Below are 24,081 nucleotides of genomic sequence, written 5' to 3' on the forward strand. Positions count from 1 at the left end.
CGAACCTGGAGTCCCTAGACTTGTTGGCCTGGAATCTCCATGGCTGAGTGAGGCAGAAGAAGACTGCTTGGCACTGGTATGAGCTGTCCTTATGGGTATCAGAAAGCAGGCAGCTAGAGCGGTCTATCTGGCTACGTGGAAGAGGTTTATGCTGTGGTCACTGCAGAGAAAGTTCCTACCTTTGGAGCCCCACTGGCTGTTATCCTGGACTACCTGCTGTACTTGAAGAAGGAAGATCTTGTGGTATCGTCCATCAGGGCTCACTTAGCTATGATCTCGGCCCCAGCAGTGAATGGATGGTCAGTATTTTCAAACCCAATCTGTGCCCAGTACTTGAAGGTATTAGAGCATTTGCATCCACAGGGGTGCCAACCTCTGCCTCCTTGGGACCTCATCCTGGTACTGTCAAGACTGACGGGGCCACCATTCGAGCCAATGGTAACATGCCTCTTGTTCTACTTGTCCTTTAAAACTGTCTTCATGGTAGCAATTACTTTGGCCAGAAGAGTCTCAGAAATCGGGGCCCTCACCTTGGAACCGCTGTATACAGTTCTCTTCTAGAACAAGGTCCAACTTCAACCACATCCATCTTTCCTTCCAAAGTGTCTCTTATTTTCACAATAGCCAGGAAATTTTTCTTCCCAAGCTTCATGCTAATAGGCAAGAGCAGAGGCTACGGTCTTTGGACGTTAGATGCGCACCTTTTTACATAGGAAAGGACCAAGCTGTTCTGGAAGACCAGTCAGCTTTTTGTCACTATTGCAGAGAGGATGAAGGAGAATCCTGTCTCGTCACAGATAATCTCTTCTTGGATCACATCCTGCATCCGCATGTGCTACGACCTAGCTTAAGTGTCACTTCTGTGCTTGCTAGCACACTCCACAAGATCACAAGCCTCTTCAGCGGCATTTGTGGCTCAAGTCCCGATCCTGGATATCTGTAGGGCAGTGACCTGATCTTCTATCCACACATTCACCTTGCACTATGCCATCACTTAGCAGGTCAGAAATTCTGCAGCTTTTGGTACAGTGGTCCTCCAGTCTGTGTTTCAGCGAAACTCTGATTCCACTACTTAACTGATTTGCTTTGGAATCACCTATATTGGAATGGACATGAGCAAGCTATCAAAGAAGAAAAAACAGTTACTAACCTTTCTGTAAGTGTTCTTCGAGACGTTTTGCTCATGACCATTCCGCAACCCACCCACCTACCCCTTTGTTGGAGTTGCCGGCAAGAAGGAACTGAGGAGGCGGCAAGTGAATATATACCACGCCAAGAAGGCACCACTCCAAGGGGCACCATAGTCAACCTGACGGCTAGCACTAGGGAAAAACTTCTGGCACCCAACTCATGCACACCTATATTGGAATGGACATGAGCAACACATCTTGAAGAACAATAGTTACAGAAAGTTTAGTATCCGTGTTTTCTTTTTCAGGATTACTAGCTAACTGGTTGTATGTATTTGGGATATAATTGGGTCTTTATATGGAAAAGAATGCTTTAATTCATTCCTTTATTTAGACAGACTAACAAGATTTATTCATTTCAGTTAAAGCCACTCAGTCAAGCATGCTCATGTTTTAGACCCTAATGCATATTAAATGTGGAAATGCAATGTAACTAAAAATTCTTTTTCATTACAGAAACTAATCTCTGAAGTGAAAATTCAGGTGGATAACCAGATCCAAGATCTACACTTTAACATAACTGCACTCTGCCCTGATGGAAGTAGAAAAACAGGCATGGAAGGATGCAAAAATGTGGCCTATAATGAAGAAGTATGTTGAGTTTCTCAGTTGCAAAGGAATTGAGCTATTTATTGTATTTTTCTTAGTTGTATGGTATCTTCTAGAGCTTTTTTAAGACTGAAAGTAGATTTCTGTGTTCTTGATCATCAATTCTCCACTTTCTCCTTGGCATTATTTCTCCTGAATCTTATCTAAAACCAAAAGCTACTGTTTGTTCTCACTGATTTCATGGAGATAAGGTTCAAAGCATTGTTGTCAACCATCTAAATAATATTTATGAGGACCATTCCCCACAGTCCACCACTGAATGTGCTCATATTCTATATGAAACGTCTCTTCAGCTGAAGAGCCTTACAGATATGTGAGGAGAGTCATTAGAGGCATATTGACAACTGCTTGGCCATGGCTTGGGGCATTTTTTTTCTGCTTCTTTGTTTAAAAAGTGTGTCTTCTACACATGCCCAGAGATCCTGGTAATTGATATAGTGTGTAAATCAGATTAAAGTGTCAATTTATATCCATCTGGAGCTTTATCCTTTAGTGAATGTAATTGGTTCTGTTTGTGCGTGCATTTATATCTTTATTCTATTGCTTAAATTAGCAAAGTAATTTATTTAATTCATTAAGAAGAGGTCTCTGTTTTTTGGAGTGTAAGTTCAAGGAGTTCTGTTCCTCTTACCGAGCTTGTGTAGCTTAGCTAAAGTCACTCATGTGTATGGATGTATGCAGTCACAAATCAGTGGATTTGCTGTGTGAAATTTAGAAATTACACCATGCTTTATACTTGTGTAGATTTTGTTTGCGTGACTAGTTTCAGATGAGCTTGCTAGTTTTTTCCTTTAAGCTCAGCTACAGTGTTCCCACCTATGCTTGTCATAGGTAGTATCATTGTAATTAGTTCTGTTGTCGAATATTTATCTGTTTCCTTTTAATTAAAAAAAAAAGCCATTTGATTGTAAAAGATAGCAAATGTGGTCCAAAACCAGCAGCAGCTGAAAATTAGCCTTCTTCAAGAGGTTAACTTCTTAACAGTAAATCTTCCTTTCAGTATTTGTTTACTTGGAGAATGCTTTTCCTTAATTCTCACATTCCTTTCATTGCACAATCCTCCTTCCTTTCTCCTCCTACCAAAACTGTTCTATGCTTTGGAAGATTCTGTGATCTCTTCAGGGTATAAGCACTTCAACCAGTCTTTCTAGTAAGGCTGGTCATAATGTTTGGTATTCACACTGTATCCTAAAAACATGTTACTCCTTTAAGTGTTGTACAGTGGTGGCCCAGGATTTTAGGCTCATGCATCAAAAAAAAACACAGGCAAAAGACAAAATACCATGTCCTGCTGCTTGGAGGCACAGCTTTTCTCCTTGTTATCCATGTACAAATCAGGTCTGAGGCTTTCTTCAGTCTGATCCCAAGATAGAGGTAACTGCCAAAGTCTGGCTTTCTCCAGGTGGGAGTCAGAGAGGTAGTGGGGAGAGAAAAAAAGGAGAAATTATAAGCAATTTTAGCTTCTCTTACTTCTTGTGTAATACAATAGTCAGTTTCTTATTTTCTGTATCAGGGCTTTGATTTGGAAGTCTACAGTCATAGTTACATCCTTAGACTGGAGGAAACATCTTCTTCTTCCTTAATTCTTTTGCCACCCCTTCTTTCTGTTTATATTCCTGCTCTGATGAACACGGATGGGAGTTTTCCCTTTCCAGTCAGCAGGCTGAGCAGCTTTTCGAAAGAGGCCCCTGTGCTTGGTTGCCTTCATAGGCAGTACCCTACCAATGAAAAAGACAAGCACCAAATGTAAAGGTTTTAATACTTGGTTGATCCAACTCATGGGAAAATATCTGCTGCCTTCAAAGTGTCCAAAGGCCATGAGTTTTAGTTCATCAGTGGGCTGACATATTAAAGATGGGTATCCCATGACAGAAGGACCAGAAGAAAAAAGGACAGCTTTGCAGAAGTGATTTGAAGAACTACTACTGCCTTTAGCTCTCTCCAGTTCTATGTCCTGGGTCTTTCTGTCCTTCTCCCGCCCCCTGTTAGAATCTGGATAGCACCAAGAGCTCCCATAGCCCTCTCTGAACCACAGGGCAAGAGTTGGATGTGCCTTAGGCTCAGATTTCAGGCTGGTTCTTGTCGTTGTTTTTGTTACATTTGTATAAGATCCAGGGGGTTGGAAGGAGGTCTTTCCCACGCCTAACCACTTGAAAGTAGTGAGAATATATTGTTGAAGATTCCTTAGAGGCTGGTCTTCTCCATCATCCCCTCCAGCTGGCTTTTTTGTCCGGTGGAAGAAGGTTTGATGAGTCCCTGGTTTCTATTTGCTTATAGCAAGAATGAGTTAGCAACCAGAAAGATCTCACTCTGTACAGTCTATGGTCCTTATTTTTTTCCTTGCTCATTTATAAGTCACGGAGGAAAGAACCTACTCATGCACTCATTAAGCTGCCAGCAACACACAGTGTTAAGGGTCCCAGTGATACCATATTTTGCATATTGGAAACTAAGTGTATGTAGTCCTCAAGTAGCAGAGGTCATGCATGGGCTCATCCAAGGTATTCATGCAGAAGTCCTAAAAACCAGATCAGGTCTCCAAGGAAACATACATATGGTATAATTCAGATTGCATAGTGAACCTTCAAATATTTAATATATTAACTTTGTTTTATTTGCTGAGCTAGTGTTGGTGAAATGCCAAAAAGTGCAAGTGGTGTTACAGGCTTAACAGTGCAATAGGCATATATATGTTGTTCAAACAAATAATTTTATTTATGTCTTACAGTGACACAATGGTTACCAATATGTTAACTCACTGATGTTAGGCTACTCTGAAAGGTTTATACATTTGTATTGGGATAGATTGTAAACTCTTTGTGGCAGGGATATGTCTGTTGTACAGTGCAGAGTCCCGATTATGATCAGGGTTTCTAGGGGCTGTTATAATGTAAATAATAACAAGAGAAGGAAATTTCTAACATCACTGTCAGAAGTTAGAAATAGAACAGCTACATTTGCAAATGCTGTATTCCTTTGTTTAAATCTGCATTCTGCAGATTATTTACAATGCCTTTTCAACATGAAATGTAGGCTGTTGTTGGTCTTGTACTATTGGGTTTCACTATGCTTGTTACTTTTGCCATTACTGAAATATGATGCATTCATCAGTTGCTACTGTGTCTTCAGTCTTATTGCTTGGTAAGTTTTATAGGTGGTATGATTTCTTGTTTAATTTATGATAGAATGTTGAAACAATTTACAGGAAATAATTACTACATTATAAATGCAGAATTTATTTTTTCTTAGGTGCTTTTTAATGTATCAGTTTCAATGAAAGGATGTGGTACAACTGGAGGAAGAAAATATGTGATAATCAAGCCTATTGGTTTCAATGAAACCACCATAATTAATATATATAAAAACTGTGCCTGTCAATGTGAGGACAGTGCAAGGCACAAAAGAATATGTGTCGATGAAACTTTTATCGATGGTGAAAGCACCCATTGCAAAGACACTAACTGTACTTCCAGTGAAGATACATTTCCTTTTGAGAGATGTAAGTTGCACCCGGACCAGCCCATCTGCAGTGGTCAAGGAGACTGCATAGGTGGAAGATGTCTCTGTCACAAAACCAGGCTGGGCAAAGTGTATGGCAAATACTGTGAAATGGATGACTTTTCTTGCCCATATTACCATGGAAACCTGTGTGCTGGTAAGCTACAGAATTTGTGTGTTTTTGCTCAACCATGTGTTTATATACAGTATGTAGTCTAACAATAATGAATATGGTTGTCAAACACTAAATGTTTCATTAAGTTAATTTATTTATTTTTAAAGCCTGGTAGAGTGTCTGTAGCTCTGGAGACTGAAGTCCTCTGTTAACTACAGGTGTCTCAAAATCTCATACGCTTTTGAGATTGTCTGAACCAAAACACTGGACTTAGACAATCCCTAAATTCAAGAATTTCAACACTAAACTCATACGTTTTCCAGAGATAGCTTATCCATGATAACAATATTGTTATTTCTATAAAGGAAGAGAAGCAACTTCTACATGAGAGTCTGTGTGAACACCACCAAACTTTGGGAAATATCTTTCTGGATCTGGATCTGATTTTGTGTCTCAGGCTTATCTCCGGTTATATTATGACATGGATTCCGAAGAAGATGCAAGTGCATAGCATAGTATAACTACAAGTCACTCCAAATTAATGCCATCAGGCCTTAGGTTGATGTTGAATTTCATACGCTAACAAACAGAGTAAAGTAGCTCAGAACAACCAAGCCAAAAACAGGACAGTGTGAGCAGTATGAAACCAAATGAGCTCTTGATTTGGTACGTGAGACCTTCATTCCATTCTTGGGGTGAAATTCTGTTTGCAAAGAAGTGTGAAAATGAAAATTTTGCCTGAGGCAGGAGTGTGACATGAATGCCAAAACACCATTACAACAGAAGCAAAGAGGCAGACTGTGCCCAGTACCATTGTTATCTGTCAGCCAAAATTATTTTCTCTTTCTCAATGGAAGTAAAATTTAAATTTTTATTTTATTTTTTTATTTTAAAATAACTTAATATGTAAATATCTTTTTTGTAGTCCTCACTGTTCAATGAAATGTGTCCATGTATTTAATTTCATTTCACTGTATAGTGCACAACCTGTGCATTGATGGTCAAACTTAGGTCACATTTACAGTAGTGCAAATTTAGAACTCCTCTGACTTCAGTAGAGTTATTCTGGTTTAACACTACTGTAATTGTTGCAGTACCTGAGTAGGCTGCCCACACTGAGAGCCTTTTCCAGTCCCTTGAGAGTGCAGCTCTTTCAAGTGTCAGGCATTCACTTCTCTTTGGGATGAGATCATGCAATCCAGCCACTCTCCAGGTGAGTTTCTGGGTTACTTCCCTGGTTGCCAGCCGTGTTATTTAGCAGGTTCAGTGAGCTTAGCACCTGCAAGATCTTTTTCTCTGGGAACCTATGACAGCCTACATTTGCAATAAAAACAAACAGGAGTCCTTGTGGCACCTTAGAGACTAACAAATTTATTTGGGCATAAACTTTTGTGGGCTAGAACCCACTTCATCAGATGTATAGAGTGGAAAATACAGTAGCAGGTATAATTACATGAAAAGATGTGAGTTGCCTTGCCAAGTATGAGGTCATTCTAATGAGACAATTCAGTTGACAGCAGGATGCCAAGGGAGGAAAAATAACTTCTGAAGTGGTAATGAAAGTGGCCTATTTCAGACAGTCGACAAGAAGGTGTGAGTAACAGTAGGGGAAAATTAGTATTGGGGAAATTAGGTTTAAGTTTTGTAATGACCCAACCACTCCCAGTCTTTATTCAGGCCTAACCTGATGGTGTCCAGTTTGCAAATTAATTCCAGTTCTGCAGCTTCACACTGGAGTCTGTTTTTGAAGGATTTTTTTGTTGAAGAATTGCCACTTTTAGGTCTGTTATTGAGTGACCAGGGAGATTGAAGTTTTCTCCTACTGGTTTTTGAACGTTATGATTCCTGATGTCAGATTTGTGTCCATTTATTCAGTTTCTTCAAACCAAAGTATGTTTTAATTTTCCCAACAGGTACACAGTCCTTAGAGAAGTAGATTTAAAATAACTGACCTACACAAAAGTTCCTTTACCTAAGCTTAACATTTCTATCCAATGCTCAGGTTGGTCTGACTGGTTCCCCATCTCTGAGTTGGCAGAACCAGCCCATACAGCTTACAGCCTTCTTCACTGGAGACCTCACAGCCTGTCAGCTTTTTCCTGACACACCCAGGGCTGCCTCTCCCAGATGACCTCCTCTCTCCACCCCAAAAAAACCCTCCTTTTCCAAGGGCATCTTTTAAAGCATTCCTAGTCTTTTGATCTTGTAGGGTCTCTTTTGATCCCAGGCTTAGTCTTGGGAAGAGTAAAACATCCTAACCAGGATGGAGCCAGCCAGGCAAATTCTCCCGCTAGCTGGAGGGCCCATCCGTTGTATTAATTCAATGGAAGAAAACCAAGGTACCTGAGAGAATGTCTTACCTGTGTTGTTGTTTTACCTTTCCTGTTCAGTTCTGTAACAGCTTCTTTACAGTCTCCTTTGATATAGCTGTGTGCATTCAGTTAGGCAGCAATACAAAACAGAACAAGAAAACAAACTTACAATACATTCATAAAAATACATGTTCCCAGTTCATCACAGTAACTATGAACATAACTTTGCTCAGATGAAGTAGAAATAATAGTATGTGATCATTTAAATAATTTACAGTATTGTAATGCATATGCACAAGGGGAGGGAGTTAAGGTTTACTTTTCACTTTTCCTGATTTTTGAATGCCTAACTTTGCAACTTTACTGTTTTCTTAATATGTACTTTATATATTGGAATATAATATATATGCCTATAGTCTTCTTCCCTCCTCCTCTCTCTCTCTCCCCCCACCCCAAAATGCAAAGTTTAAAATGATCTTTAGTCACATTTGGTGGGAGGTGGGGGAGGAATAGACACTACCAGAGTCAAAAGTGAAACTATACAAGTGTCTACAACATGGAAAACACGTGCCTGAACACATTTTTAGCTGCTTCAGGCTCCCACGGTTTCACATAGAAAACTCTAAAGGAGATAAGGGCTCCTGTATAGCCCTTTACTCCTTTAGCATGTATGCTTAAATTTCCACTGAATGAAGCAGAGTTCATTACATGTTGTTGTTGTTACTAAACGTGGTCTAAATTAGATACAGACCTCTTTCATTTAGAACACTAGGAGAGGTTGTTATAGTCCTGTCTTTAAAAACAAAAACAAACTACCATTCATACATAATTTTTTTCAAACCTTTAGAGCTTGGCCAAATCAAACTATTTTTCAATAAAGCACTAAAATGAATTTTTCATCCCTAAAAACTGTCTCCTTTCTAGATGTGCACTTTTTAACACTATCTGCTTTAATGTGAGACCTGTTTAGAAAATTTCAGAATAACATTGTCTGATGAGAACAATGTAACTGCTTTTTTTCAGATTTTCAAAAAAAAAAAAAAAAAAAAAAAAGGTCTATATCATGCTGGGGAAATTTCAGCCTGAAAATTTCAATAAGATATAAGCAAAACAGGTGCTTAGGTTGACTTAGTTTTTCCATTCTAACTCTCTCATTTCTGAGAGATCATAGAAAAAGGCATCTGAGACAAAAACACAGAAAGCCATATTGACCTCAAATGGCAATACAACCTAATCAATAATGGAGTAGATCTTCCCCTTATCATGAGCTGCATGAACAGAGACAGTTATGTTTCTCCATGTCAGTATATCGACCATCTAAGTAAGCTGTCTGCATGGTTTGGAAACGGAGTACTGTAAAGGCCCTTCTTAGTGAGTTATTAAACAGACTGTGTAAATATCTGGCATACCCATGAGTCTTTTTAATAAGGGAAAACTAAGGTGACATTTGAAATAGAAACAACTGCCGTATACAGTTGCTTATTAATATCTTCTATTCTCAACTTGAATAGGGATTTCACACTTCTAAATTTAACTCTAATTATTTCCAATTCTGAGAAATCTAGAGAATGCTAAGGATTTTGAACATGCTCTAGTCAAGACGCGCACTTACTAAGGCAGATGGGGGTTTAACTGAATTCTTATATACTCTCTGATGTTGCAGGCAATGGTGAATGTGAAGCTGGTAAATGTAAATGCTTCCGCGGCTGGGAAGGTGACCGCTGTCAGTGTTCACTATTGACAGCAAAACACTGCATGAATTCCAAAGGCCAGATTTGCAGTGGAAGAGGAGCATGTGTATGTGGAAAATGCGAGTGTACTGATCCAAGGAGTTTTGGCCGGTTTTGTGAATATTGCCCTACTTGTAACAATGTCTGTGATGAAAACAGGTATGTTTCTAATACGTGACTTAATTTCCATTTTTAATGTCATTGTCCTCTCCCAGAATGTTCCCATTCAGATGCTGTATACATTAGAATTTTATTCTCAGTGTAGCCTTACTTAAACATGAAGCTTTGAGTCTCAACTTGAGGCTCGGACTGTACAGTTCATCTGCAGCTGAGATATTCATGCTGACATACCCAGATCCACATGCAATGCACTGAAACTTACTTCAGGAGAAAAAAAAAAAGTATCCCATTAATTGTAATCAAGATGGTTGTTTTATATATTTCTCCATAAATACAGGATTATCATAGCAACATATTTTTCCACTGCATTATTACTAAACTGGAATAATTTAGAGATGGTGTGAAAGTGGTATCTGCTACACACATCACTAATCGTTTATCAGGAAGGTTGAAACATAAAAAATAACGTTGCTGCCAATGAAAACAAGACTATTCATAAGTGGTTACGGGAACACTGTTGTTTTGGGAACAGAGTATTAAAGGAGGCAGTATATTCATTCATTTGGTTCCGAATACATCATCTACAGGGCTGGGGGGAAAGGTGCAGCTTTGAGTTTTAAAGATGAATACTTAGGGTGAGTAGTTCTGCTCCCATGTGCGACGAGGTAGAAAGGGATCAATCCTGTTGCCATGCTGACCCTTGTAGAGAGACTAGTCACAACTCTTTCCTTGTGCTCTCTCCCCAAATAAGACAAGGAAGAATGAGCTTGGAGACAAAGGGCTTGTCTACAGTCAAAACATGAAAGCAACACTGCTGCATCTGCACCGCTGTGGCGCTTCAGTGTAGACACAACCTACACTCACGAGAGGGATTCTCCCATCTGTGTAGGTAATCCACCTGCCTCAGAAGCGGTAGCTTGGTCGACAGAATTCTTCTGTCAACCTAGTGCTGTCTGTGCAGGGACTTAGGTTAACTAAACTATGCTACTCAGGGGTGTGGAGTTTTCACACCCCTGAAGGACATACTTATGCCAATCTAATTTTCTCATGTAGATCAGGCCTCAGCCATGTGTCTCCCTCCCCACTAGCCAGAAGAGCTGGGTTAACAAGGGGGAGTAATTTCTCCACTCTTTCAAAGATTGAAGCAAGGCTCCTGAAGGCTTTTGTCAATCTCTCAGGCACACTGCTTCCAAAAGCTCTGCTGGAATGTTGCATCTTTCTGCAGTCTCCATTGTGGGCAATTTAACCCTTCATCTAAAAAAGTAAACAGTAAGAATAGAAAGAATTGATATTCGTCAGTTGAATTCTGAACTGTTTAGTATACATGCAGTTGGAGGAAAACCCCAGACCATGTCTGAAGAGGTGAATGCTAAGACCTGGCAGAATGATGTGAAGATAGAGTATCTGGGTTATATCTGAAAGTCAAAGGGAGTTAGTGCCTATGCCTTTGAACAATCTGTCTCAACTTAATTAAAAAGTCAATTGCATTTTTCTTGCATTAATGATGTTTGTCTTCTGTAGTCATTTAAAGTTCAGTTCTACTCTGAAAGTAGTAGTAAAAATGGCACTACCTACTCCCTGTTTGTATTCAGAGTCTGATCTGTTGACATTTAGTGACAACAGTAAGTTGTTTGCTACTTTACTTCTGTAGGAACGGCAGACCCAATCCTGTGCAGAGAAGGTGCTCATGTCTATTCTTCCTAATGTATCAGCAAAAGAATTCCATTTGCAAGGCTAAATGTTTCCCTGTAATTATTCCTGTGCATCCCATTGAACACAGTGAAAATGTGGTGTAAGGGGGAATAAGTGGACTGCAGGATCGTTATTACTATTGATGATGCATGAAAGGAAAGAATCCACCTTTATTTTAGTAGCTCATGTTGAGTTTGTGGATCTGATAGCTAAAGAAACCACGGGGTAGATTCTGTGCTGCAACATCTTAGATGTACAGCATGAAAGGTGTAATCTAGGGCCAGGTGAGGGTGGCTTTGAGCCAATCTGACTATTTTACTTCACTTCTTTTCACCAAATAGTTTTGAAAAACAACATTGGGCTAAAGTAGAGAGACAAGGTGAGTGAGGTAATACCTTTTATTGGACCTGTTGGTGAAAGAGACAAGCTTTCAAGCTACACAAAGCTCTTCTTCTGGTCACTGTATTAGCTCTATGTAGCTTGAAAGCTTGTCTCTTTCACCAACAGACGTTTGCCCAGTAAAAGATATCACCTCCCTCACTTTGTCTCTCTAATATCCTGGGACCAACTCAGCTACAACAACACTGCAAGTAACAATAGGTTAAAATATTGCAAGAGAGAGACGATATGTCTCAAAGTTAGTAAATAAATACTTCAGTATTTTTCTAGCAGTGAGAGAACGTTATTTGAACACAATAATTAGTTTGTTGATTTAATCGTTTAAGGAAAATGCAGTGAAGTTATAGTGGTGGTTCTTTATATGTTCATTTTCAGGAATTGTGTTCAGTGCCATTATTCTAACAATGCATCAAAAACTACACCTGACGAGTGCAAAACCTCATGTGCTTATATGGTGCATTATATTGATCCAGCATCAGGTATGTAAAAACCTAGCTTTGCCTAATCACTTTAATAAAAGTGTGAAAACCGTCAAAATTCATAGTAGAGGAGCCACACAACACGCTAGGCATCACTTAAGGACCACTTAATTCTTTAAAATTGAGTGTAAGTTATGTATAAGACTTCGTATAGGCCCTCTGCATTGGGGTGAATTTTTCCCCTTAGTTAACAGTTAATACTTAATTGTAAAAAAGTCTCCACTCTTCCCTTCCCTTGTGCCTTCCTCAGCCCTGCAAAATGTGCTACATCTTGACGTGTTATTTTGTAACAAAATCAAATCTGATATCGTCCTGCTTAAATATTCGTATGAATGATGTATTTAAAAATTGGCACTGATGCACAGATATTTCTGTAATAACATTACTTGCTCTAGTTAGCATTTATATTCTCCTTCAAGAGTGGATTGTGATTGTTTGAAGAAAGTTTGTTTTGCTTTAGGGAAAATGAAAGATAAATAATAACAGGAAATGTGATTGGCAAGCTTTGCTAGATCAGATTTCCAAGATCCTTGAGAAGTTGCATCCAATAGTGAATCCTGCCTCAGTAATGTTTAAAGAAAGATTTACAGAAATTTATTATGGTAGCCATATGTTTTACTACTTCTCATATGTTTACATTATTTCACATTACAAGAGCTGAACAAATGAAGTAGAACACATAGCTCAATGAAACATTTTAATGTGTCTTAAGTATACACAGCTGTAAGGTAATGAGGGTGTGTAAAAGTCTTTCTCTATTAATAAACACATCCAAAGCCCATTCAAGTGACAGGTCCCAAATAGCAAAGAAAATTACATATATGTAATCACTTTTTGTCAGTTAATAGCTTTACCTAGACATTTTGTTTGAAAGAGGCATATAAAAGTGACAGTGATTCTGTTTGGGATTTATGAGAAGGATCTGTAGATTTTTAAAACCATTAGAGGCCAAGACTATTGAGAGAAGCAGCTTGGTGCAGTGCATAGGGCATGGGACTGGGAGTTAGGAGACTGGGTTCTATTCCTGACTTCACTACTGACCAGCAGGGAAAGTGGCAAGCCTGACTTTTACCTTCCACCCTTTGTCTGTCTTGTCTGGGGCAGAGACTGTCTGTTACTGTGTTTTATGCAAAAAGAACAGGAGTACTTGTGGCACCTTAGAGACTAACAAATTTATTTGAGCATAAGCTTTCGTGGGCTACAGCTCGCTTCTACGGATGCATTCGAAGAAGTGGGCTGTAGCTCACAAAAGCTTATGCTCAAATAAATTTGTTAGTCTCTAAGATGCCACAATTACTCCTGTTCTTTTTGCAGATACAGACTAACACGGCTGCTACTCTGAAACGTGTGTTTTATGGTGCCTAACACAGTAGAGTCCTGATCTCTAGGTGCTACTGTAACATTAAAGAATAAAAAAATCGTGATCCTATATCTGGATCTTTCTAATTGGAATTTTTTTTCCTGATAAAGCTATTTTAAAAATAGTTTGCATATGGCAATCTGAATCATTATGCCTTCTTCATTAAATACTTTCACATGTGCAATCGTTTGGAGTTATTTTAGGAATTTGATTTTGTGAAGCTATGCTAAATTAATGTGCATTGTTAAATTCAAACTTGGCTTAATGGGTGCCCCTTATCAATATTTTAGCTTTATACTCTTGTTTTCCTTTTATTGCAGAATGTTTCTCTGACCCAAACTACTTTAGAATCTTTTTCATAATCTTTATCATTACATTTCTGATTGGGTTGCTTACTGTACTTATCATCAGGCAGATAATTCTACAGTGGAATAGCAATAAAGTTAAATCTTCCTCAGATTACAGAGCATCTGCAACAAAGAAGGTAATTGATTTCAGAGAAAATCATATTCAGTACTTTTTTTTTGCTTGCATATAAGTGTTAGCTATTTGTTGCTAAACTGTATCTTCTCCTTCAAGGATAAGATGTTTTTGCCTACTGTTTGTACGAGAACAGTAACATACAGACGTGACAAACCAGAAGATATAAATATCGACATCAGCAAGTTACGATTAAATGAAACTTTCAAGTGCGAGTTCTGAAGACCATTTTCTGAAAATCTCTATTTCCATCATTTTTTAAAAAGCTATCTTATTTTTACTGTGTAAGAGTCTTGACTGATGCTATTTGTTTTTGTGGCATGCATTCGTTGAATACTGTAACAAACCAACATGTAAGCATAGTCACATAATGTGACTACCTTTGAAGTTATGGCTGCTGTATTTTATGAAAGAGAAATGTGCATTACTACTGTTCAAGACCATTAGTGTAGGTGTAGCACTTTAATGTAAAATAATTTATTTAGTTATGGCATAGAATGTGGATATGAACATGGGGGGACAAAGCACTGATCTCACTTTACATGTAGCTAGTATTGGTGTGCGCTGTGGGAATGGGCAAAACTGTGATTAAAATATTAACATTCCTGTACATTATGGTAATAGATGGAGCTATTGGAGTACTTGTACATGTAGAAACGATACTTCTTAAAACTTTTATGGTTTTCCTTTCAAAGGTCCACTGATCTTGTCTGCTTTGACATCAGTTTATCTTCTTATAGTTACTTATAAAAAATAACTGGATTAATGAGTGCTTAGTTACTACTGGTATTTTTAAAAATCTACAGATTATAATATCACTTAAACAGGATTTATTCTTCTTATGTGATAAAGTGTATACATTTTAGTATTCCCTTTGTTCCAAGATAGAGACTTTTATATATATTTTAAGATATGTGAGAACTGAGTCAGTATAAAAAGGGGAAGGAGGGGGAGAGAGTTATTCTAGTGTGGTTTTGTTTTTTTGTTTTAGCTGACTGGAATACGCTACATAATAATTAAACACACTGGCTAAATTCAGCTCTGGGGTTGGCAAGAAAAACTGCATTGAAGTCAGTTGAGTTACACCAGGGCTGTATTTGGTCTGCTAGCTACATTTCAGTGCTCTCTTCTTGTTAAATATCTGATATGCCTGATTTTTCCACATCTGCTACTTTATAGCTGAGAGAATCAGTTTGCATGAATCCTTTATTTAACCACCTAAATTGTTGTTGTGGTGCACTGGGATGTGTATCCAGTAGGATGTGAAGGTGTCAAAAGAAAAAGAATACAGAAAAGAGGAGAGGAATTTTCCCATGAGAACTAGTTGAATTGACCAATGTAGATTCAAATTCTGCCTTCAGAAGTCATCAAGATCCTTCCTAGATTCAATGGGGCCAATATGGATGCATCAGAGGTCAGAATTTGTACCACAGAATAAATTGTGCAAAACTACTCTGCTTCTCCATAAAACAAACTTTGCAACAGTGGAGGCTGTTGTCTTGTTGCTATATGCCATATAAATTGCACAGCTAGTAGTCAGACTGGCTTGTTTTACATTGTCATAAAGTTAGGAAGTCCTGGTAACCTCTTTGAAATATGCACTAAAAATAGTTGGCAAAAAATTATCTGAGATGACATATGTTATCAGTGCTAAATACTGATACTCAATACTAATCTGTGCCTGTTGCAGAGAGTATTTGCTTCACTGAAACAAAGGGGGAAATGTCTTTATTAAGAAAATGGTGGAATAGACACATGGTTGAGATACTTAAGAGAGAAAAATGAATTCTCTGAATTCTGCATTCCTTCTGTACAAGTCCCATTGAAATCTGGGAATGATGTTCATGTGAAAGGAATGCAGGATTTGGAATTGATAATCAGCTTTATGGGTTGTGTTTCACAGACAGCATTTCCTAATACACTGATTAAATGGAGGTTTGAAAAAAAAATCCTACAAAGACAATGGCTCAAAATTTCCATTGTTATTGTTCTAACAGCTCTAGATATCAGTGGTAGTCACTACATACTTCCCCTAATAAGCCACCTTTTAAACTCCTCTATTAAGTATTTCTCTGTCACACATCACAGTGGTATCTGAACTTCAGTTCAGACAGCTTAAAAAGTCTTGCCTGAAATTGGAATTCATTACACTGATCTTATTTTTGTTCGTGATAGCCTTCATTTTTATTTGTTAATTATAGATTATTGAAAAGTAAACTACAGTGAATCATTTCAACTTTATACTGTATTTAACTTGAATTATTTTTCTTTATACTGCACAATGTGGGACTCAGTCCTCCTCCCGTAGAAGTTAACGGGATGATTACCATTGACTTTACTGGGAACAGAATAAAGGCCCATGTGAAATAAACATACTTAATATTGCTCTGATCACAACTTGCTAAAGAGAGGAGGAAACAGGGCACTGTCTGGATATCAGTAACTGTTTATTTAATTGAAAGATTTCATGTGCTTCACAAAAGATATGAGCATATTGTTTAAATAATGGAATATGATTTTTAACCTAATTCTCTTGGAATGAAATATAATAGCCCTTAAGACAACATATAGCTAAGTGATATAATTGGTAAAAATAACTTATAACTGTTTAAAATAACTTCTCTTCATTGTTCACAAGTCTCAAATTATGGAACAGAAATGGAGTTGGGGACTTCATATACAGGAGAGAAAGGGGTCTTCATGGTAACATCTCCCCCCTACCTCCAAAATACCTCCTATCGCTGTTTTTCTCCTTCTGTTGCACTTTGTTGGAACTCCAGCTCTACTCCAATGGGGGCATGGCCAGCATGTTGCCATCAGAACAGTTGCTCAGTGCATTATATTCCACTCGGGTCAGTTGAACTTTGCAACATAAATTTCATTGTAAGCTGCTGCTATCCTGAGTAGTTGTAACTCCCCCTTCCACCGCATTACTGTACCATGGAGGAGGTTATGAGTGGGCTATTGACAAAGAATTAGCTGCTAGCAATGCAGAAGGCCAAGAACTAATCTTTAGAAGGCCTGTGGGGAGGTCAGACAGAACAAGATCTTCAAGATGGTGCCTGATTCTCATAGCTGGCTGCCATACATGAGAAACTGTAGCCTTGCCTGCTAGCTGTTCCCCTCGGCCATTGGCCCTGCTTTTCAGAAGGGATGGTGCAGAGGAGGAATGACCCAACAAAAGCCTCACAGTGGTGGAGATCTGTGCTCCCATTTGCACATAACCTTAAATGAGAAAGCACTTAGCCCATAATTCACAAGAAATTTGATCAGCACTTACGGTACTGTGGCTGTGCTTTGTGTGGCAGTTAGCATGTGAGCTATTGTAAACAAGTTCGTTCTACATAGTTCATATCACAATTTCTTCTCTCTCTATTGTACCTTTAAGGTGTTCCCTCCAAACAAAAAATATAACTTTTGGCCTCAACCAAAGTCACTACAGGCTTATGGGAGAAAGTTAAGCCCACTGAAAAAATGAATCATATTTCAAATAATTAGACAGTAGGCCAGCTCCAAAATATGGAACACTTCATTTAAGAAATACACACAGGTACTATATTGGTATTGTTAACTGGTGATTTGGGGATCTTTTTATTTTATTTGTTTTACTTTATGCCCCATATGCACAATATTTACATGAGCATCTGCAGAAAAATTGTTGTTCCTTGTTTAAACATCTCTATGAATGGTTTAATTATTCTAGTTCTTAAACTAGATACTTGAGTGTAGAGAGGGCTGAATCCTGTTAATCTCTAACTACTCGTTCATGTGTATTTTAGAAAGGACATTACTTCTGAATTTTAAAAAAAGCACTCATAGAATTACAGTGACTCAGTGTCAATTACTTCCAAGCTCTATGAATACATTTATTACAGTGTCACAAATGAGTATGGGGAAATGGTTTGTTCATTCAGAAAATGTGCACGTGATGTATGTGGAATTTTCATTGTGCCAGATTGAAATATTCACAAGCGATGTTTAATAGGGACCTTAAAAAGAAACTGCATTTGTCTAGCCATACTTTATGTGTTATCAGTTATTTGAATTGTATTAATTTTTTTAGGTGTCATGGCTCAAAAATCTCCTATGCAAAGTATGGTTTTGTATTAGAAGAAATAATTTGCTGTAGGTGGTAAAATATTATGATACACTTGCTTTCTCAAGTCACACTGAGGAATTAGTTCTTTTTTCCCATACGTGTGTGATTGTGACTGTGTTGTTAACTACAGCAGTGAACCTGTGAAACTTACTTTCAGGCAACACCTGCTCTTCCAACTAGCCACGTTGGGTTTTATGATGCCCTTTAAGGAACAGCTCAGAGTTGAGGGATGTGCAGAAATGTACTGCCTTAGCAGGGGCTTGATGAGGCACAGTGTCTAAAGCAGGCAGAATTCATCCAAGAGCTTTGGGGAGTGAGGTTTGAGTACAGTATTCATCCTCTGTGCCCAACCTGTTCTGCTAGCCAGTGCAGGAAACCATGTCCCCTCCCAGATACTTTGAAGAGGTTAGACTGGCAGAGGCACTCACAAGGTATTCCTTGTGCATAGTAGAGCGTAAGGGCCATTTTGTGTCCAGCCCCTGCGTAGATGACAAGGCTGCACTCTCTGTACCTAACCTTGTTCCCTGATATAAACACAAAGGACAATGTTGGCAACTGACTAAGAAGGACGACTTGAGGTAGGGTTGCAGGACTGGACCTATGAGCCTCAATTGAAGCACATTGAAGTCAGCAGGAATTTTTTCATTGACATCAGTGGGCTTTGGAGCAGGCCCTAAGTAATCAGCACAATTCACAGTTAGAAAAATGCACTTCTGAAAGATACATCCCCTTTGATTTTTAGTTGGAAGTGCCAAAGTGTGGAGCAAGAAATTTTATTGATTCACTGCATTATATTTATCAGTCAATCAATGCTGAATGAAACAAACTGTCCAATCAAATTAGAAATGAAATGTATCCATAGCGTTTATGCCATGCATTTGAAATACAAAAATAAGATTTACATGGTAAACAATAATGAAGCAGTAGTTAGGAAGAATGTTACTGTTTTTAGCTATTGCTCTATACCCAGAACTCTGATAGAAGTCAAGGGAAATTTGAGTGTCCTGTACATTGATGTCAGCAGTAAGTTAAAATTACCTACCAAAAATAATTTGTATATAATGGGACAAATCAATGCAGTTGCACAGAGTGCAAGCTAGCTTAGAATTAGAGCCCAGTATATTTTCATGTTGTTCAAGATGATTCTTTCTGAAAATAAATGTCCAGAAGTTCTTTTGCTTTAGAAATTCCTCTTCAGCTACCATTTCCTCTTTCCTTTATTTTTCTGTTGCACACTCTTGAAAGAAGGTACGTAGCTAGGAAAAAATGAGTAAAATGTCTGGCATGTGTTGATGTGAGTTGAAATCCTGTCCCCTTTCAAGCCAATGGGAGTTTTCATTGGGGCCACAGCTTCACCCCAGCTACCTTCCTTTCTTTCCTGTTTGCAAACACATTAGTTTTAGACACATTCGCTGTGCTGAGATCTATTTCACACTTACTACTAATGTTTTCAAAAAATAAAACTACTTTAAAGTGTCTCATTTAGCAAAGTACTGATAAAATTACTAATACAATATGGGGGTTATCTTCATGTTTAATGTGCTGCCTTTTGTTAAAAAAAAGTATGTGGATATATAATGATTCTTTAGATTTAAAAAGTTTGATACTTAGAACATTTTAGGAAGGGAAGCAGGTTTTTAATAGATTTGTAACTCTTATTGTTCATTTCCAGCTTGAAATGACATTTTTAAAATGAATCACTACTTAAATATGTCTGAAAATGTTCTGACTATTTTGTTTAAAATAATATACTTTTGTAGCTGGTTATTCATTTCATTTGACTACTAACTTCTATTTTGATTATATTTATTAATGAATTGACACTGTAGTGTACTGTGAGATGTTTATTTTTCTATCAGAGCTGTAACAGCTATGACATAGCATTAAGTTAATGCAACGTTATTGTACTTGCTCTCTAAAAAAAATAAAAAAGTAGTATTTCATCCCTGTGGAGTGTCATGTTTTGTAATACACTCGTATTTTATCATTGGCGCTTTAAGAAAAATGTTTGTTATCCTCACTATAACACTTCCTCTAGGAATATAAAGGTAGTTCATTAGTCTGTAGGACTATGTTAAGGAAAGAGAAGTTTGCTTAAAACTGATCTGTGATGAAATAGGACTGTATAAGGAGTGCTGGACCAAAATCTCAAGAGCATGATTATTGGAGCAAAGAGTCCTGTGGCACCTTATAGACTAACAGACGTTCTAGAGCATGAGCTTTTGTCGGATGCACAAAGTGGGTATTCACCCATGAAAGCTCATGTTCTAAAACGTCTGTTAGTCTATAAGGTGCCACAGGACTCTTAGCTGCTTTTATAGATCCAGACTAACACGGCTACCCCTCTGATACATGATTATTGGGTTTAGGTAAACATATGAAAGCATATGATGGTCCAGAACTCTGTCTGACTGTGTAGCTAGGAATATATCAGCAAACATATGGGCTGCATTGAGCATGTTGGAATAGTATCTGACTCTCCTTTGGGCATGTCTACGCTGCATCTGGAAGTGGACCTTCCGGACTTGTGCTAGTAGCGCTCCTGCTAGTGCTCTAAAAATAGCTTTGTAGACAGTGCTTTGAGGTCACAGAGCCTGAGCTCCAGCCTGAGCTGCAAAGTCTACACATGTATTTTTAGAGCACTAGCTTGAGACCCACTGGCACAAGTCTGTGGACCTGGGCTGGGAAGCTCACTAGCAGATGCTGAGACACTACTCAGTAAACTGTCTCTGAACCTCAGAGAAGTGTAACATAGCATAGCTAAGGGCATTAAGGCATGATTTGAATATTAATACGTAGCTAAGAATATTTCTCCTCCCTCTCTCTACACATTGTTCCTACTCTGGGTAAGAATTGGCTTGTTGGGGTTGGCTTGGAATAGAGTTGTACTTTTGAGCATACATCTGTACCCTCATAGGACATAGTTATGCTGCTTTTCTAACACTGGCCAAAATGGTGTCTGTAAATTGTGAAAGGGACATGCACTTTGTTCTTGTGTTGATTCTGGTCACAATAGTTTTTCTACAAAATTCTAGGACAAACCGTTGACATAAAAAGGACTTCTATGCTTTAAGAACATACCTGATCACCAACGGAGACCAACAGGGGGCCAAGAAGGTCTAAATGAGCAGAGCTGTTTTCAAAACTTGTCCATGATGTGACACCACCAAAATTAACCTTTTTAGCTCTATTTTGTTTCACATAATCACTTCCTACCCCTTAGTCATTCTTTCATCATGACCATAAATTGCTAATTCTAACAAGTACTGTTTTTGCTTAATTGAAAATAGCACAACAGTGCCGGGACAAGAATTAGCATTCAAGTAAGGGCTGCTGTGTTCATGACAATCTGTATGTCACTTACATGAGCCCCTGGACTCAGCAACACAAGAGAGAAACCTTGGAAATGATACAGGGCAACATAAGAGAATGTTCTAAATGTTGAGAAAAGCAAAAATGTATCATTTTACCTCTTTTTTTTTCTTTCAAAAGTTAGAACGATGACCACAATTTTCATAATTTCAGTGGAAGAGGGCGAAGTTGAGGAACTGTTAGAGGCAAAGTATGAACTACAGCAAATAATCTTATGCACCTACAAAGCCCTCTCCCCATTAACAACAGTGGTCCTGGTACCAAGCTATGCGGTGCACCTCCCAGTCCTCACCCCTGTTGTGGAATGATGGTAAATGAGCATTATGAAGTCTTTCTCTTTCTCCACATAGGATGTGAAATGCAGCTATTAAACTGGACTATTACGCAGTTATTTGTCCACATTGTGATAATTTTTGGCACCATTCTAGCATATAATGTCTTATAATTATTCACATCATTCACCTCATTGCATAGTCAGTGACCCTAATAGGGATTAAGTTGGTTTGGCTCTAATCTAATGCTACTCATATTGTTTTGCAGATCCCCTTGACAAGAAAAAATCTTGTAGTTCAAGCTCTCAGAAGAGGAGGGAAACTGACTTTACAGCCTCTAGAGCCTAGGGATAAAAGAGGCCCTGACTTCAACTACTTCTTTGACAACAGTGATGCAGGTGTACTCCCCTATTGTGTAATTTCAGTCTCTGCATGATTCCCATTGTGCTAAGGGCAAGATTTGACCCAACATACCTAAAGAAGTGTAAGAGTCGTCTGTGTCCAAGTGAGAGAGAGAGAGAGCTGACCACAGAGATCTGTGTTTAAAAAGCACAATGATGGTTTGAGTAAAGATCTGGAGTGCGTGGTGGCACTATAGCAACCAGAAAGGGATCAATGGGAGGGAGGAGAGAGGAGAAGAAGCCTTTATTGAGCTGGGCATTACTAGCAGAAGAGTGGATTTTGAAGGGTTTGGGGGAGTTTTATTTTGTTGATCTACAATAAAGAAAAGAACCTTGGAAGTATGCACTTGCAATGCTGGGTTTATAGCAAAACATTTAATATGTACGAAATAAATTAAACTTTAATTGTATAGAAAATTTGCCTGGCCTGAAACTGTTTGAGAGGGCGAATAGCTTGTGGTACTGAAGCTGCTACTTCCCATTGGTGCTGTTGGGAGAGTGTGCGTGTGTGCGCACATCCAAAGAACTGACTCCTAAATGTTTAGCTAACCCAGTAAATAAGATCTGCTCCCCATGATGGGAAGTAGTAGGTGCACAGCACTCACCAACCTCTAATACCTGGACCAAGGGCCTACCGAGGCTGCATGGCGAGCGTGTGTCATGCTCCTCTTCGGCTCCTGTGCTTTCCACTCAGCCCAGATCATCATCTGGCCTTTCATCATTTTCTTGACTTCAGACCAAACAATGCCCCGAAGTATGAATGTTGTTGTTCTGTAATGACATTAGTGAATGTAAGTAGAGATGCAATAAAACTATTACCAGCAAAACAAATCATTCAGGTATCAGTTACTGAAGGAACACTCTCCAATATATTTTTAAATTCAGTCAGATTTTAATTAGCCAACAGAAACCAACACATATGGCCAGATTCATTACTGCTGTAAAAGAGTGTGCAGCTCCATTAAAATCAACAGAACTGTGCTCGAAACAGTTCTGAATTTGGCTCATAGAGAATGTGATTTCCACCACTGAGGACTCCTCACTGAAGATATCTCACCCATTGACACAAAGGGCCTTCTCAGCAATGTTGGTAGTTATTTTTTCATTTTTTATTTTTTTCGTGAGAAGGAAGTCTATTGTGCCGGGCACAGTGACTCTCAAATAGGTCAACTTGACCTGCTCTGCAGCCACAGCTTTCTGGGTCTCTTGAAGCATGGAAAAGACACAGTTGTTTCTTTCGGGATTATCCAGCCTAAAATAAACAGGCGTTCTCAAGCTAAGTTGTAGTCTGTGGGTCACGTTGTTTCATGGTGTCTGCAATGGATATGCCACACAATGTGCACAGTACCCATCTGTCAAGGTTCCTTCCCCACTCTGAACTTTAGGGTACAAATGTGGGGACCTGCATGGACACTTCTAAACTTAATTACTAGCTTAGATCTGGTACACTGCCACCATCCAGAATTTCAGTGTCTGGAGCACTTTCTGTTCCCCCAAAACTTTCCCCTCCCTGGGTTACCTTGAGGGACTTCACCAATTCCCTGGTGAACACAGATCCAAACCCCTTGGATCTTAAAACAAGGAGAAATTAACCATCCCCCCTATTTTCCCCCCACCAATCCCTGGTGAGTCCAGATCCAATCCCCTTGGATCTTAAAACAAGGAAAAATCAATCAAGTTCCTAAAAAGAAAGCTTTTAATTAAAGAAAGAAAAGTAAAAATCATCTCTGTAAAATCAGGATGGAAAATACTTTACAGGGTAATCAGATTCATATAGCCCAGAGGAACCCCCTCTAGCCTTAGGTTCAATGTTACAGCAAACAGAGGTAAAATCCTCTCAGCAAAAAAGGAACTTTACAAGTTGAGAAAACAAAAATAAGACTAACTCGCCTTACCTGGCTATTACTTACAAGTTTGAAACATGAGAGACTGATTCAGAAAGATTTGGAGAGC

The 24,081-nt window shown here is 38.6% G+C and overlaps 1 protein-coding gene across 3 annotated transcripts in view; it reads left to right on the forward strand.

The window, feature by feature from the left end:
• The window catches only part of ITGB8 (integrin subunit beta 8), an 82,445-nt gene extending 59,978 nt beyond the window's left edge, over positions 1–22,467 (forward strand). For 2 of the 3 annotated variants that reach the window (XM_050938618.1, XM_050938620.1), the window contains exons 9-14: positions 1,647–1,781; positions 5,049–5,454; positions 9,388–9,613; positions 12,041–12,144; positions 13,825–13,988; positions 21,996–22,467. In XM_050938618.1, coding sequence (XP_050794575.1) covers positions 1,647–1,781; positions 5,049–5,454; positions 9,388–9,613; positions 12,041–12,144; positions 13,825–13,988; positions 21,996–22,163 — 1,203 coding nt within the window. In that variant the 3' untranslated portion in view covers positions 22,164–22,467. Of the gene's footprint in view, positions 1–1,646; positions 1,782–5,048; positions 5,455–9,387; positions 9,614–12,040; positions 12,145–13,824; positions 13,989–14,083; positions 15,105–21,995 lie in introns of those variants that run through there. The other variant, XM_050938619.1, reaches the window with a different exon arrangement.
• The last annotated feature ends 1,614 nt before the right edge of the window (positions 22,468–24,081 follow it).

The sequence above is a fragment of the Gopherus flavomarginatus genome, chromosome 2 (genome assembly GCF_025201925.1).
Source record: "Gopherus flavomarginatus isolate rGopFla2 chromosome 2, rGopFla2.mat.asm, whole genome shotgun sequence".
Taxonomy (NCBI): domain Eukaryota; kingdom Metazoa; phylum Chordata; order Testudines; family Testudinidae; genus Gopherus; species Gopherus flavomarginatus.